The 17495-nt window shown below is 43.2% G+C and overlaps 1 protein-coding gene across 1 annotated transcript; it reads left to right on the forward strand.

The window, feature by feature from the left end:
• The first annotated feature begins 3586 nt into the window (after positions 1 to 3586).
• LOC123101113 (probable periplasmic serine endoprotease DegP-like) lies at positions 3587 to 15684 on the forward strand. Its single transcript, XM_044522721.1, has 9 exons — positions 3587 to 3740; positions 3834 to 3995; positions 13147 to 13301; positions 13628 to 13897; positions 13997 to 14127; positions 14763 to 14880; positions 14992 to 15084; positions 15166 to 15243; positions 15646 to 15684. The coding sequence occupies exons 1-9, from the start codon at positions 3587 to 3589 to the stop codon at positions 15682 to 15684; spliced, it is 1200 nt and encodes a 399-aa protein (XP_044378656.1).
• Positions 15685 to 17495: the final 1811 nt, after the last annotated feature.

Raw genomic sequence — 17495 nt, forward strand, 5'->3', positions numbered from 1 at the left:
ATTGTTCAAGTGATCAGGGCCAATATGGTTTGTGAGGCAACAGTCCCTGAGCATCGTTATTTCATTTGTAAATCAAGTGACTTGAAGCATTGTGCATTACTATAACTATGTGCTTACAAACTGGGTATATTGGTATTATTCTCTCAAACATATAAATGAATGGTTAGCTCTTCTTCCAAAAACTTTGGAGGCAAGCCTAGAATCTACAAAATACTCCCTCTGTTCATTAATATAAGACGATTTAGAGACTTGTATGGTCATTCTAAAACGTCCTGTATTGGTGAACAGAGGTGTGATATCAGAAATTTGAGAAGGATACAGACATCTTGCATTATTACTCCCTCCGTTCCAAAATAGATGACCCAACTTTGTACTAAATTTAGTATAAAGTTGAGTCATCTATTTTGGAACGGAGGGAGTAGTTGGTAACAGGAAAAACTATTTCAGCAAATGAAAAGTGAAAACAGTTCCACATAGATGTCTCGACATCTTAGAACAATACCAAAGTTCATAGCTTAGCACAAACAATAGATATACAGTTTAGCTGCAGGTTAGATACATACCAGAATTGTATATTTCTCTCAGTGCATCTGCACATAAATTGAATCACAGATTTTTATCATTTTCTCGGTAGCTTATTTTGTATTGAAATAACCCAAACACATTGAATTTCGGGTGTAGTTGTTGATTTATATGTACCACTAAATCTGCTAAGCATTCACAGGATGATGATTATAAGACCTCTAGTTTTATCATGTATCCGCTAAGATGCCCGTTCTATCTGTTCTATATAGCTTTTTAGTATAATTCTCCTTCTTTTGTAGTGTTACTTGCTTTCTGAAAAATGGAACATTATATGTATATAATATAATTCCAAGTCCAGGGAAAATTGCAGATATAACATCATTGTAAAATAATTTCTAGTTGTACTGGACGACCCACCTCCTCTACCTACTCATTGAGGCTATTTAAGATATGAAATATCACATCTTTCCTCTTCCTACAGCCACCATGCATGTGTGTAGTCCTACAGATTCAACTTTTTTTATGCAACCAAAAAGATTCATCCCATGGATCGAATTAATACACAATAATTATATCAGGACGGTTAAGGAGAAGAGGAGCTGTGGTGCCACGTCTGATTGTAGCTCACTTGGAGGATGCACTGTAGGCGTTGTATCTTCACCTTGGTTGTCCTCTCATCATCCAGCACTGGCTGTCCTTTAATGAGACAATTACAGAAGGCCCTTGAAAGCATCTTCGTTGAGGGGAGTTTCCGTACTGCTAAAGATAAATATGCTATGTTTAGTAAAAAAATGTTCCGACACCCTATAGGGAGAGTAATTTTTTAACACTGCACACTACATACAATCTATTCCCTATATATACTTTCTTTTGCTCAAATAATAATTCAAACATCAAGGTGATCTGAATAATTTCTGAAGTTGATAAAATGAAAAATACAGATAGTGTATGCATGACTTGTACTCCCTCTGTTCCTAAATATAAGTCTTTCTAAAGATTTCAATATGGACTACATACGGATGTATATAGACATAGTTTAGAGTGTAGATTCATCCATTTAGCTCTGTATGTAGTCCATATTGGAATCTCTAAAAAGACTTATATTTAGGAACGGAGGGAGTATAACAGATCGACATAACATCCATGGAAATCAAGTGAACATCCGTGGAAATTGGAGCATTCAAAATTCAGTTAAATGATAGACCATTGTACACTATGAACTTAATAGCATCAACCCTAATCATTGAACACTACGGGTATGGAAAATCCTAATTTATTACCCTAATATCTAGCATCTCAGACCGACGAACAGATTATTTAGCACCTTGATTTGTGGAGTTATTTATGCATTATTTTTTCTTAAAGTATCGGTCAAAATCAACACCGGACAATGTACATGAGTAGTAGAAAGTTGCTATGTCTAATCAACATTAGTGATGGTAACTTGATCACACATCATTAAAAAATAAAACCACCCAAACATCATTAGGGAGAATATAAGCTAATTTATGAGAATGAACCTCAGGGATTGACCAGAACCAGGATGGACACTGTCTGCACAAAATTCAGATTGGAAACATATTATTACAATGGAGTCATTGGATGAAAAGAGGGGGTTGCAAGGAAATTGTGCAGGAAAAACGAAGATAAATGGGTAACCTAGCCAACAACTATCGTTGTCATTCTGCAGCCTAGTTCAGAAGGGGAACGGGAGAGTGTGAGGCGAAGCAGTTGTAGGTTACAAAGACAGTAATGTATAAATCTGAGGAAAGAAGCACCAGGATCCTAATTTCGTTGATGGATCAGCTTCCCGCTTCCAATCTACCTGCCGCGTCATCTGCCCAAGCATGCTGCCTCGCCCTGCATGCCATAGATCTCAATCGCTCGACCTCCTGGTCGCTGGATGTTAAGCGTTTCCGGCCGGTGAACTCGGACTCCGGAACCAATCGCCGAGCAGGAAGGAGAGGAGGCTTAGATCCTGAAGCGAACAGGGAAAGGATGAATTTCGAAATAGGATTCAGATTTCTAAACCGGATAAAGGGTAGATGGGTAGCCCTTACCTGATTGATCTGGAACATCGTAGTCGTCATCGCCATGGTGCACAACACCACGGAGAGAGAGCAGTTGCCGCTGCCGCCGTCGTCGCCCACCACTACGTGCGTTCCTCTGGGAGGGGGTAGGGGCACCTTCGCTCCAAGTTGCTTTCGCCGGCGGCGGTGTCAGGAGTCGTAGCCCAAGAAGAAGTCGGGGAGGGGAGCGGAGCCGGAGGGGGCGCTGCGAGGGAGATCGTGCAGTGGAAGGGCCGAAGGAGGTCGAGGAAGGTCGTTACATGGGCTTGGTGCGGTCGACAGCCCAGTTAACCCCAGAACTCCGATTTTTCTACCGGAGTAGCGGCCCTCAAGGGAGGTAGCCCAGTTTGTAACTTAATTAGATGGACGGCCAGAAACGAGTGAACCACGAGATCGGACGATTGACATTGCTAGGGGCGTGAGAGGCCTCCTAAGGTGCACAGTTATAATGTGAATCGGGCACCGAGGCCATTTGCTTATGGGCCTTTCGGCCTTTTTAGTCTATCCACATTGCATTATTTATTTGATGGGTCAGCCTAATTTTTTTACTGGGTTCAAGCCTAAGAGCACCTCTAGCTGACCCCGTATAATGCCGACCCGTAAAATGCGTTTACAGTTCGCGGAAAAACAAATTTGCGGGTCGACGCGGGTTGCGACCGAGCAGACCCTCGTAGCCTACCTGTAAAAGAGCAGACCCTCGTGGCCGAGCAGACCCTTGTAACCGAAAAACCCCGGTAAGCGTTTGACAGCGATTTCAACAACTGAGTTCAAATCCAAACAATAAAATATAGTTCACGCGTAAATAAAATCATAGTTTTGTATGACAAACGCAAACCAGGGTCCACGGGCAGCCCAGGTCGAGTCAGTGACGGAAACAAGTCCCGCATCCATTGGTACAGCTTCTCGTCGCGGCAGTCTATAAAAGAAGAGGAGAGATTGAAAATCAAGACACGCACGCAGCCGCAGCCGCCTCAACCCCAAACCGTTGGACGATGCCGAAGGACAGGAGGAGGCGCAGGAGGGGGAATCCGGGGACGGAGACGGAGACGAAAGCGAGGAGGAAGAAGAAGAAGAAGATCAAGAGAAGCCTGGCAGTGATGTTCGCGGCCTTTGAGAGTGAAAAAGCCCAACCCCAACCAAAATTAGGTGCCCAACCTCCGCCCGATTCCCCTCCTAATCACGACATGAGTAGTACTACTACTAGCAGTATTGGTGTTTATATTTTCTGCATGTATGCAGATCGTGCGTACGACGATGATGTGGTCGAGTCCTCGGCGGAGGAATCCTCTTATCCACCCAGCCCTCTGCTCCACAAACCCTACATCCCCGACGAGCTAGCTCATAGGCCAGACATACGTGCCGCCTACAAGCATGCCGAAGCCGAATACCGAGCAGACAAATGTATTGATCCCTCTTTTTCTCGTCATTATCATCGTCGTTACCAAGACACTAATCTAGCTGAATTTTTTCCCCAGTGGTTCGAAATTTTCCTCCTCATCGTCGTTACCAAGACACTAACATAGCTAATTTCTTTTGTGTATGTGTATGTAGCTTGTCGGTTTGTCTTCACCTCGGACCGCTACTCTCCCCGTTCGTGCCTGTCCAACGACCGAAGCCTTCTTCATATCCGTGAGCCTGCAAAGGATGCCGTGCTTTTTGCCGCCAACTCTGTCGTCGCCCTTGTTGGAAATATACCCTAGAGGCAATAATAAAAAGATTATTATTATATTTCCTTGTTCATGATAATTGTCTTTTATTCATGCTATAATTGTGTTATCCGGAAATCGTAATACATGTGTGAATAATAGACACCAACATGTCCCTAGTAAGCCTCTAGTTGACTAGCTCGTTGATCAACAGATAGTCATGGTTTCCTGACTATGGACATTGGATGTCATTGATAACGAGATCACATCATTAGGAGAATGATGTGATGGACAAGACCCAATCCTAAACATAGCACAAGATCGTATAGTTCGTTTGCTAGAGTTTTCCAATGTCAAGTATCCTTTCCTTAGACCATGAGATCGTGTAACTCCCAGATACCGTAGGAGTGCTTTGGGTATACCAAACGTCACAACGTAACTGGGTGACTATAAAGGTATACTACGGGTATCTCCGAAAGTGTCTGTTGGGTTGACATGGATCAAGACTGGGATTTGTCACTCCGTATGACGGAGAGGTATCACTGGGCCCACTCGGTAATGCATCATCATAATGAGCTCAAAGTGACCAAGTGTCTGGTCACGGGATCATGCATTACGGTACGAGTAAAGTGACTTGCCGGTAACGAGATTGAACGAGGTATTGGGATACCGACGATCGAATCTCGGGCAAGTAACATACCGATTGACAAAGGGAATTGTATACGGGGTTGCTTGAATCCTCGACATCGTGGTTCATCCGATGAGATCATCGAGGAGCATGTGGGAGCCAACATGGGTATCCAGATCCCGCTGTTGGTTATTGACCGGAGAGCGATCTCGGTCATGTCTACATGTCTCCCGAACCCGTAGGGTCTACACACTTAAGGTTCGGTGACGCTAGGGTTGTAGGGATATGTATATGCAGTAACCCGAATGTTGTTCGGAGTCCCGGATGAGATCCCGGACGTCACGAGGAGTTCCGGAATGGTCCAGAGGTAAAGAATTATATATATGAAGTGCTATTTCGGCCATCGGGACAAGTTTCGGGGTCACCGGTATTGTACCGGGACCACCGAAAGGGTCCCGGGGGTCCACCGGGTGGGGCCACCTGCCCCGGGGGGGCACATGGACTGTAGGGGGTGCGCCTTGACCCATATGGGCCAAGGGTACCAGCCCCAAGAGGCCCATGCGCCAAGAGATAAGGAAGGGAAGAGTCCCAAAGGGGGAAGGCACCTCCTAGGTGCCTTGGGGAGGAGGGATTCCTCCCTTGGCCGCCGCCCCCCCTAGGAGATTGCATCTCCTAGGGACGGCGCCCCTCCCCCTTGGCTCCCTATATATAGTGGGGGAAGGAGGGCCTCTCACCCACGCCTTTGGTGCCTCCCTCTCCCTCTCCAACACATCCTCCTCTTCCATAGTGCTTGGCGAAGCCATGCCGGAGTACTATAGCTCCACCACCACCACGCCGTCGTGCTGCTGCTGGAGTCATCTTCCTCAACCTCTCCTTCCCCCTTGCTGGATCAAGAAGAAGGAGACGTTACGCTGATTGTACGTGTGTTGAACGCGGAGGTGTCGTCCGTTCGGCGCTAGGATCTTCGGTGATTTGGATCACGTCGAGTACGCCTTCCTCATCCCCGTTCTTTGAACGCTTCCGCGCGTGATCTACAAAGGTATGTAGATGCAATCCGATCACTCGTTGCTAGATGAACTCCTAGATGGATCTTGGTGAAACCGTAGGAAAATTTTGTTTTCTGCAACGTTCCCCAACAGTGGCATCATGAGCTAGGTCTATGGTAGTTCTCTTGCACGAGTAGAACACAATTTGTTGTGGGCGTTGATGTTGTCAACTTTCTTGCCGCTACTAGTCTTATCTTGCTTCAGCGGTATTGTAGGATGAAGCGGCCCGGACCAACCTTACACGTACGCTTACGTGAGACCGGTTCCACCGACTAACATACACAAGTTGCATAAGGTGGCTGGCGGGTGTCTGTCTCTCCCACTTTAGTTGGAGCGGATTCGATGAAAAGGGTCCTTATGAAGAGTAAATAGAAGTTGACAAATCACGTTGTGGCTTTCACCTAGGTAAGAAAACGTTCTTGCTAGAACCCTACTTCAGCCACGTAAAACTTGCAACAACAATTAGAGGACGTCTAACTTGTTTTTGCAGCAAGTGCTTTGTGATATGATATGGCCAAAGTTGTGATGAATGATGAATGATTTATATGTGATGTATGAGATGTTCATGCTATTGTAATAGGAATCACGACTTGCATGTCGATGAGTATGACAACCGGCAGGAGCCATAGGAGTTGTCTTTATTTTTTGTATGACCTGCGTGTCATTGAGAAACGCCATGTAAATTACTTTACTTTATTGCTAAACGCGTTAGCCATAGTAGTAGAAGTAATAGTTGGCGAGCAACTTCATGGAGACACGATGATGGAGATCATGATGATGGAGATTATGGTGTCATGCCGGTGACAAGATGATCATGGAGCCCCAAGATGGAGATCAAAGGAGCTATGTGATATTGGTCATATCATGTCACTATTATTATTTGATTGCATGTGATGTTTATCATGTTTTTGCATCTTGTTTACTTAGAACGACGGTAGTAAATAAGATGATCCCTCATAATAATTTCAAGAAAGTGTTCCCCCTAACTGTGCACCGTTGCGACAGTTCATTGTTTTGAAGCACCACGTAATGATCGGGTGTGATAGATTCTAACGTTCACATACAACGGGTGTAAGACAGATTTACACATGCAAACACTTAGGTTGACTTGACGAGCCTAGCATGTACAGACATGGCCTCGGAACACAGAAGACCGAAAGGTCGACCATGAGTCGTATAGAAGATACGATCAACATGAAGATGTTCACCGATGTTGACTAGTCCGTCTCACGTGATGATCGGACACGGCCTAGTTAACTCGGATCATGTTATACTTAGATTACAGGAGGGATGTCTATCTAAGTGGGAGTTCATTGAATAATTTGATTAGATGAACTTAATTATCATGAACTTAGTCTAAAATATTTACAAATATGTCTTGTAGATCAAATGGCCAACGTAGTCCTCAACTTCAACGCGTTCCTAGAGGAAACCAAGCTGAAAGACGATGGCAGCAACTACACGGACTGGGTCCGGAACCTGAGGATCATCCTCATAGCTGCCAAGAAAGATTATGTCCTACAAGCACCGCTGGGTGACGCACCTGTTCTCCCTGCAGAACAAGATGTTATGAACGCTTGGCAGGCACGTACCGATGACTACTCCCTCGTTCAGTGCGGCATGCTTTACAGCTTAGAGCCGGGGCTCCAAAAGCGTTTTGAGAGACACGGAGCATATGAGATGTTCGAAGAGCTGAAAATGGTTTTCCAAGCTCATGCCCGGGTCGAGAGATATCAAGTCTCCAACAAGTTCATCAGCTGTAAGATGGAGGAAAATAGTTCTGTCAGTGAGCACATACTCACTATTCTGGGTTGCATAATCGCTTGACTCAGCTGGGAGTTAATCTCCCAGATGACGCGGTCATTGACAGAATCCTTTAGTCGCTTCCACCGAGGTACAAGAGCTTTGTGATGAACTTCAATATGCAAGGGATGGAAAAGACCATTCCTGAAGTATTTGCAATGCTGAAATCAGCAGAGGTAGAAGTCAAAAAGGAACATCAAGTGTTGATGGTGAATAAAACCACTAAGTTCAAGAAAGGCAAGGGTAAGAAAACCTTCAAGAAAGACGGCAAGGGAGTTGCCGCGCCCGGCAAGCAAGCTGTCGGGAAGAAGCCAAAGAATGGACCCAAGCCCGAGACTGAGTGCTTTTATTGCAAGGAAAGTGGTCACTGGAAGCGGAACTGCCCCAAATACTTAGCGGACAAGAAGGCCGGCAAAACGAAAGGTATATGTGATATACATGTAATTGATGTGTACCTTACCAATACTCGTAGTAGCTCTTGGGTATTTGATACCGGTGCAGTTGCTCACATTTGTAACTCAAAGCAGTAGCTGCGGAATAAGCGGAGACTGGCGAAGGACGAGGTGACGATGCGCGTCGGGAATGGTTCCAAGGTCGATGTGATCGCCGTCGGCACGCTACCTCTATATTTACCTACGGGATTAGTTTTGAACCTCAATAATTGTTATTTAGTGCCAAGTTTGAGCATGAACATTGTATCAGGATCTCGTTTAATTCGAGATGACTACTCATTTAAATCCGAGAATAATGGTTGTTCTATTTATATGAGAGATATGTTTTATAGTCATGCTCCGATGGTGAATGGTTTATTCTTAATGAATCTCGAGCGTAATGCTACACATGTTCATAGTGTGAGTATCAAAAGATGTAAGATTGATAATGATAGTCCCACATACTTGTGGCACTGCCGCCTTGGTCACATAGGTGTCAAATGCATGAAGAAGCTCCATGCAGATGGACTTTTAGAGTCTCTTGATTACGAATCATTTGACACGTGCGAACCATGCCTCATGGGTAAAATGACCAAGACTCCATTCTCAGGAACAATGGAGCGAGCAACCAACTTATTGGAAATCATACATACTGATGTGTGCGGTCCAATGAGTGTTGAGGCTCGCGGTGGCTATCGTTATGTTCTCACCCTCACTGATGACTTGAGTAGATATGGGTATGTCTACTTAATGAAGCACAAGTCTGAGACCTTTGAAAAGTTCAAAGAATTTCAGAGTGAGGTTGAGAATCAACGTGACAGGAAAATCAAGTTCCTGCGATCAGATCGTGGAGGAGAATACTTGAGTCATGAGTTTGGCACACACTTAAGAAAATGTGGAATAGTTTCACAACTGACGCCGCCTGGAACACCTCAGCGTAATGGTGTGTCCGAACGTCGTAATCGCACTCTATTAGATATGGTGCGATCTATGATGTCTCTTACCAATTTACCGCTATCTTTTTGGGGCTATACTTTAGAGACTGCCGCATTCACTTTAAATAGGGCTCCGTCGAAATCCGTTGAGACGACACCGTATGAATTATGGTTTGGGAAGAAACCTAAGCTGTCGTTTCTAAAAGTTTGGGGATGCGATGCTTATGTCAAGAAACTTCAACCTGAAAAGCTCGAACCCAAATCGGAAAAATGCGTCTTCATAGGATATCCTAAAGAAACTATTGGGTATACCTTCTACCTCAGATCCGAAGGCAAGATCTTTGTTGCCAAGAATGGGTCCTTTCTAGAGAAAGAGTTTCTCTTGAAAGAAGTAAGTGGGAGGAAAGTAGAACTTGATGAAGTATTACCTCTTGAACCGGAAAATGGCACAACTCAAGAAAATGTTCCTGAGGTGCCTGCACCGACTAGAGAGGAAGTTAATGATGATGATCAAGATACTTCTGATCAAGCTCCTACTGAAATTCGAAGGTCCACAAGGACACGTTCCGCGCCAGAGTGGTACGGCAACCCTGTCTTGGAAATCATGTTGTTAGACAACGGTGAACCTTCGAACTATGAAGAAGCGATGGCGGGCCCGGATTCCGACAAATGGCTAGAAGCCATGAAATCCGAGATAGGATCCATGTATGAAAACGAAGTATGGACTTTGACTGACTTGCCCGTAGAGCGGCGAGCCATAAAAAATAAATGGATCTTTAAGAAGAAGACAGACGCGGATGGTAATGTGACCATCTATAAAGCTCGGCTTGTCGCTAAGGGTTATCGACAAGTTCAAGGGGTTGACTACGATGAGGCTTTCTCACCAGTAGCGAAGCTGAAGTCCGTCCGAATCATGTTAGAAATTGCCGCATTCTATGATTATGAAATATGGCAAATGGACGTCAAAATGGCATTCCTTAATGGTTTCCTTAAGGAAGAATTGTATATGATGCAGCCGGAAGGTTTTGTCGATCCTAAGTATGCTGACAAGGTGTGCAAGCTCCAACGCTCGATTTATGGGTTGGTGCAAGCATCTCGGAGTTGGAACATTCGCTTTGATGAGATGATCAAAGCGTTTGGGTTTACACAGACTTATAGAGAAGCCTGTGTTTACAAGAAAGTGAGTGGGAGCTCTGTAGCATTTCTCATATTATATGTAGATGACATACTTTTGATGGGAAATGATATAGAACTCTTGGACAGCATTAAGGCCTACTTGAATAAGAGTTTTTCAATGAAGGACCTTGGAGAAGCTGCTTATATATTAGGCATCAAGATCTACAGAGATAGATCAAGACGCCTCATAGGTCTTTCACAAAGCACATACCTTGATAAGATATTGAAGAAGTTCAATATGGATCAGTCTAAGAAGGGGTTCTTGCCTGTGTTGCAAGGTGTGAAATTGAGCTCAGCTCAATGTCCAACCACGGCAGAAGATATAGAAGAGATGAGTGTCATCCCCTATGCCTCAGCCATAGGTTCTATTATGTATGCCATGCTGTGTACCAGACCTGATGTAAATCTTGTCATAAGTTTGGTAGGAAGGTACCAAAGTAATCCCGGCAAGGAACACTGGACAGCGGTCAAGAATATCCTGAAGTACCTGAAAAGGACTAAGGAAATGTTTCTCGTCTATGAAGGTGACGAAGAGCTCGTCATAAAGGGTTACGTCGACGCTAGCTTCGACACAAATCTGGATGACTCAAAGTCACAAACCGGATACGTGTATATTTTGAATGGTGGGGCAGTAAGCTGGTGCAGTTGCAAGCAGAGCGTCGTGGCGGGATCTACATGTGAAGCGGAGTACATGGCAGCCTCGGAGGCAGCGCATGAAGCAATTTGGGTGAAGGAGTTCATCACCGACCTAGGAGTCATGCCCAATGCGTCGGGGCCAATCAAACTCTTTTGTGACAACACTGGAGCTATTGCACTTACCAAGGAGCCCAAGTTTCATAAGAAGACAAGGCACATCAAGCGTCGCTTCAACTCCATTCATGAAAATGTTCAAGATGGAGACATAGATATTTGTAAAGTACATACGGACCTGAATGTAGCAGATCCGTTGACTAAACCTCTCCCTAGAGCAAAACATGATCAACACCAGAATTCCATGGGTGTTCGATTCATCACAATGTAACTAGATTATTGACTCTAGTGCAAGTGGGAGACTGTTGGAAATATGCTCTAGAGGCAATAATAAAAGGATTATTATTATATTTCCTTGTTCATGATAATTGTCTTTTATTCATGCTATAATTGTGTTATCCGGAAATCGTAATACATGTGTGAATAATAGACACCAACATGTCCCTAGTAAGCCTCTAGTTGACTAGCTCGTTGATCAACAGATAGTCATGATTTCCTGACTATGGACATTGGATGTCATTGATAACGAGATCACATCATTAGGAGAATGATGTGATGGACAAGACCCAATCCTAAACATAGCACAAGATCGTATAGTTTGTTTGCTAGAGTTTTCCAATGTCAAGTATCCTTTCCTTAGACCATGAGATCGTGTAACTCCCGGATACCGTAGGAGTGCTTTGGGTATACCAAACGTCACAACGTAACTGGGTGACTATAAAGGTATACTACGGGTATCTCCGAAAGTGTCTGTTGGGTTGACATGGATCAAGACTGGGATTTGTCACTCCGTATGACGGAGAGGTATCACTGGGCCCACTCGGTAATGCATCATCATAATGAGCTCAAAGTGACCAAGTGTCTGGTCACGGATCATGCATTACGGTATGAGTAAAGTGACTTGCTGGTAACGAGATTGAACGAGGTATTGGGATACCGACGATCGAATCTCGGGCAAGTAACATACCGATTAACAAAGGGAATTGTATACGGGGTTGCTTGAATCCTCGACATCGTGGTTCATCCGATGAGATCATCGAGGAGCATGTGGGAGCCAACATGGGTATCCAGATCTCGCTGTTGGTTATTGACCGGAGAGCGATCTCGGTCATGTCTACATGTCTCCCGAACCCGTAGGGTCTACACACTTAAGGTTCGGTGACGCTAGTGTTGTAGGGATATGTATATGCAGTAACCCGAATGTTGTTCGGAGTCCCGGATGAGATCCCGGACGTCACGAGGAGTTCCGGAATGATCCGGAGGTAAAGAATTATATATAGGAAGTGCTATTTCGGCCATCGGGACAAGTTTCGGGGTCACCGGTATTGTACCGGGACCACCGGAAGGGTCCCGGGGGTCCACCGGGTGGGGCCACCTGCCCCGGGGGGCCACATGGGCTGTAGGGGGTGCGCCTTGGCCCATATGCGCCAAGGGCACCAGCCCCAAGAGGCCCATGCGCCAAGAGATAAGGAAGGGAAGAGTCCCAAAGGGGGAAGGCACCTCCTAGGTGCCTTGGGGAGGAGGGATTCCTCCCTTGGCCGCCGCCCCCCCTAGGAGATTGCATCTCCTAGGGCCGGCGCCCCTCCCCCTTGGCTCCCTATATATAGTGGGGGAAGGAGGGTCTCTCACCCACGCCTTTGGTGCCTCCCTCTCCCTCTCCAACACATCCTCCTCCTCCATAGTGCTTGGCGAAGCCCTGCCGGAGTACTGCAGCTCCACCACCACCACGCCGTCGTGCTGCTGCTGGAGCCATCTTCCTCAACCTCTCCTTCCCCCTTGCTGGATCAAGAAGAAGGAGACGTTACGCTGACCGTACGTGTGTTGAACGCGGAGGTGCCGTCCGTTTGGCGCTAGGATCTCCGGTGATTTGGATCACGTCGAGTACGCCTTCTTCATCCCCGTTCTTTGAACGCTTCCACGCGTGATCTACAAAGGTATATAGATGCAATCCGATCACTCGTTGCTAGATGAACTCCTAGATGGATCTTGGTGAAATCGTAGGAAAATTTTTGTTTTCTGCAACGTTCCCCAACAACCCTCTCGTCCTATCTTGGTACATAACTAAACATAAATATTGATAATATTTTTCTAGGACATCGACCGAGTGTTGTGACTTCCGGTTTTTCTTTAATTGCAGACGATGAGCCGCTGAATAGGTGTTCTGGTTTGTGGATTCAATGGGACGACAAGAAGAATACCGCCGTGGTTTTGACGTCTGCGCATCTCATTCGCGCAAAGGAATACGATGAGTGGAAGAATGAGTGGACGGATGAATATCATCGCGAGGCTGAGGTGAGCTTCCTAACACTAACTCACTATTCTAAGTATATGTCATCTTCATTCACTAGTTTTTTTTGTTGTTGCCCTTTTTCCTTTCATCTCAAAATTTAATCATTTGCAATGCCTCAATCCACAACGGTTACCATTAATTGTGGTCTCCCCAATTTTCGTAGAAGAAAAATGAACTAGCTAGCTAGTATGTATGCACACTCCGTACTTCCAATAATAGACTTGATTTGGTGTGGCGTTTTTTTAATAGTTCATCTCTCGAAAATGGTTTCATCAAATATTATGAAAATTCTATCATTGTGTCATAATTTTTGCGGTTGTATTTCCAGGTCATTGTTCGCTTGTTGGACGACACAACCGCAGAAGCCAGTCTCCTCTACCTACAGGAGCATTATGAATTTGCTCTTTATGAGGTTGTAGTGGACAAACCGGTTCAGCTATCCACTTTTAACGACAATGTAAACTCTGGTCAAGACGGTTTCCGACTTGGAAGAGATGAAAATCTTGATCTAAGGATAACCCATGGTAGGGTGGAATATAGGATTCCAATCCGTCATGAGAGATGTCACTACATGTATTTTTCCAACGATGAACATAGAGTACGTACTATGATTTAATTCTAAATTTATGTTTTCTATTTCAATGTTGCTATTTTCCTAGTACAAATTATAATGTCTGTTATTGTTACCATGTTGTAGTTCCGTGACGATGGAGGCCCCATCATTGACTTAGAAGGGAAGGTTGTGGGAATTGTCAACAATCAAATCAATGAGACCTTTTTACCCTCATCTATATTGCATAAGTGCTTGAATTCATGGAGAAAGTTGAAGTACGACCCTTATTCCCAATTCCTTTTTTGTGTTGTTAATTAAGATAATGCATTCTCTTATACTCCAGATTACGATTGAACAACTACAAAGTTATTATGTCCGGATTACGATTGCTTAACAATTACTACGTTTGAAAGAATTGCTAAAATATGGTTTATAAAAATCATTATGTTTAGGTCTAGGTGCTATACATAAAATGGGTCTAACATTATAGAGAAAATGTGTGTTGACCACCTTATCAAATTATGAAAGAATTGCTAAAATATGGTTTATAAAAATCATTATGTTTAGGCCTAGGTGCTATATATAAAATGGGTCTAACATTACAGAGAAAATGTGTGTTGATCACCTTATCAAATTATGCGTGCCTTCCCAACTATTTCTATGCAGGGTATAGGAACTCAATTTGGTGTAAAGATTTAGTTTTTCTATTTAACCTAGTGACTTATTTTTCAAGCTTAATCCTCTTTGAGAAGGGCGTGAACTAATGTCTTATTATGGTATTAATTCTATAGTGGTCTTGCCTAAGTTTTGTGTGATACTCAATTTGGTATCTTTTCTAATGAATATGTTGTTTTACTTCTAACATAAGCCTGTAAGACAATTACAATCTTAGTGATTATATTTTTTATAGGTGCGTCCCTCGTGCCCACCTTGGAATGACCTTTACTTCCATCAAGCTTCTAGATCCTATTTGTATTGAGAGGATAAGGCGTAAGCATAACATTTCATCCGGTATTATTGTTGAACAGGTATATTGTGTTGTTTAACATTATCTATATATTGTCACACTTGCTATTAGTTTTCATAAAAAAATGTTCCTCGTGCATATTATGGTTTAATGATGGTCAATTAAACATTAGGTGTCAAAAGAATCGAATGCTGAGAAACTTGGAATCCGCAAGGGTGATATTATTGAACGTTTCAATGGAGAGTATATTTCTAGTACAACCGAGGTAAGGTATTTTTTTAGGTAAAATGGAGAAAATATTTTTTTTATGTGACACTTTATGCTCTCGACTTTTGTACCTTGTTAGTTGGAAAAGATGTTGCTAGATATAGGCGGGGACCAATTTGATCAAGCAAAAGTCTTAAATGCTGAAATAGGTGTTCAAGTAAGTTACTATTATGCTTTAACTATGGAATGCTTAAATTTATGTCGACCATAGAAATTTGAAATAATATTGTTGACTTTACAGATTCAAATATTTCGTGCCACGAAACTTTGCCGAAGAGTTAGAAACTTGACCGTAATTGTATCGGATTGTGGAGAGAATATCATAGAAGGTAATCATCTTCCTAATGTAGTAGTAGATTTTTGTTATGATGAATTTAAGTCATCACATTTCTCTCTTGTGTCGATTCAATTTGTCTGTTCCCCCAATTTCCCTGAGCCTTTATTATAGTTTTTTAAATTTCTTGAATTCTTCCTGCCCCTTGCTTCATTGAATATAAATGTGATAATCACCAATATACCTGGCGTATTTGTTTGAACCTTGATGTTTTTATTTGTGTAGGCACTTACCCTATCACTGATGGCCTTTGGAAATGAGTGAATCAACACATACATTCGATTAACTGATTCTTTCATGAAGCAGATGGAATTAACACAATGCCAATTAAAGGCATAATTTTCAAATTATTTGTGTATCCTCAATCAAAATTTTAGAATCATGGTTCCTATTTAAATGTAATTCATGGAACGTGGAAGGAACATGGCTATAGTAGAATCTAGCTACTTCTTTTGAGTTTTGTGAGACTCGCAACTTGTACGATATGGACGATGAATTGAACTTCATAATCATGTTAGAGTTAAATGTTTGGCACAAGATTAATGTATTTACATAAAAATGTATATGTATGTGAACAAATATATAGGGGCTGTTTTGATGGTAGCCCACAGCCGCCCTACCAAATTATGGGCATTGACTGATGGACTATGCCTTTGCTTGGATGTTACCCAAAAATTCTGATCTTGCCAATATGTTTGTTGCCACTCCTAATTTTGTGCCCAGGCCAATTCTTGGCGGCGAACTCGCTTGCCAATAATTTTGGGACACCCACATTTGGTAAGGCCTATATTATTACTTTAAAGTGGCCCTTCTTTAGAATATTATGCTCAAATCACAAGCTAACACATATAGTAATTGCATTTATCCTTACAAAATATTTCTTCTTCGACCCCATCACCCACCATCTAAGCTTTATATTGCATTTCCTGCTATACCTCCTCTCATGTATCAAATGTCAAACTATAAGCTATAACCCCAACCTCTTTAAGGCATGTTATTCTTCTGCCACTATGAGTTTTACAAATGATATCACCCCCACCAAATCATGTGTTAGTGGTCTTGGATCAGATGTACCATCATCTAGTCATCCGGTTCACGGATTCATAGTCCGAAGATGTCATGTTGTCGTTGAGAGGGGCACCGACACTATAGATGTCATCGTCGTTGACGCGGAGGAAGTTTGCATAGGCATTCAGAACTGAGAGGCTAATGTCGGGGTGTTGTAGGCCCAGCGTCAGCAATCATCATCTGGTCCACTCGTTCTGGAAGCCAACAGGCACCTGACCAACATTCATAGTCCCAATACTAGCTAGCTCTCGACTCATTTAGCTGGCTGGTATCGCAAACCCAAGCCATAACGCCCTTTAGGTCTTCAAATCTCTTATGAAGATGGCACTTTTTTCTTGCTTCTCGGCACATTGTCGGAGGAAGAGTTGGAGGCTTGCTCTAGATCACCGGTCTCTTCTTTGTACATGTCTACAGTCACTGGTTTCAAAAGGCGACACGTGCGTTTATGAGCCAATCCAAATCTAGAAAAGCATGAAACCATAAGATGAGCAAATCCTCGAAGAAACACATATAACTATATATGTTTTACAATTTGCAAGGTTTTATTTTGTGCACTGTGCAATGATAGAATCTTTGAAGACAAGTAACAATTTTTGCCATTTGTCTGGACAACTTCTAGCATTGGCATTCAGGTTCATGTACAAAGATGTAAATAATTATTACTCCCTCCGATCCAAATTAATTGTCGCAACTTTAGTTACGACAATTAATTTGGGTCGGAGGGAGTATGATATTACCACTTTATACAAATTGGAAGAATGTTTTCTCAAAATTAACGTCACATACAGATCTGATGTTCTTGAAAGAAAAAAAGAGAACAAAAGAATTACTATAAAGAAATTTATGTGGCCACCTTGCTTCGATCTGCTTTGTTGTGCCCTAGGAGCGCCAGCCTCCTCTTTCGAGCACAAGATCTCATTAAATTCCACAAAGATCAGTCATGCCATGTCCATCCTAGCTTGCAAATCACAAATGTAATCCCAAGATTTATTTTTATCCTCCCACTT

Source organism: Triticum aestivum, chromosome 5A (genome assembly GCF_018294505.1).
Source record: "Triticum aestivum cultivar Chinese Spring chromosome 5A, IWGSC CS RefSeq v2.1, whole genome shotgun sequence".
NCBI classification, from domain to species: Eukaryota; Viridiplantae; Streptophyta; class Magnoliopsida; order Poales; family Poaceae; genus Triticum; species Triticum aestivum.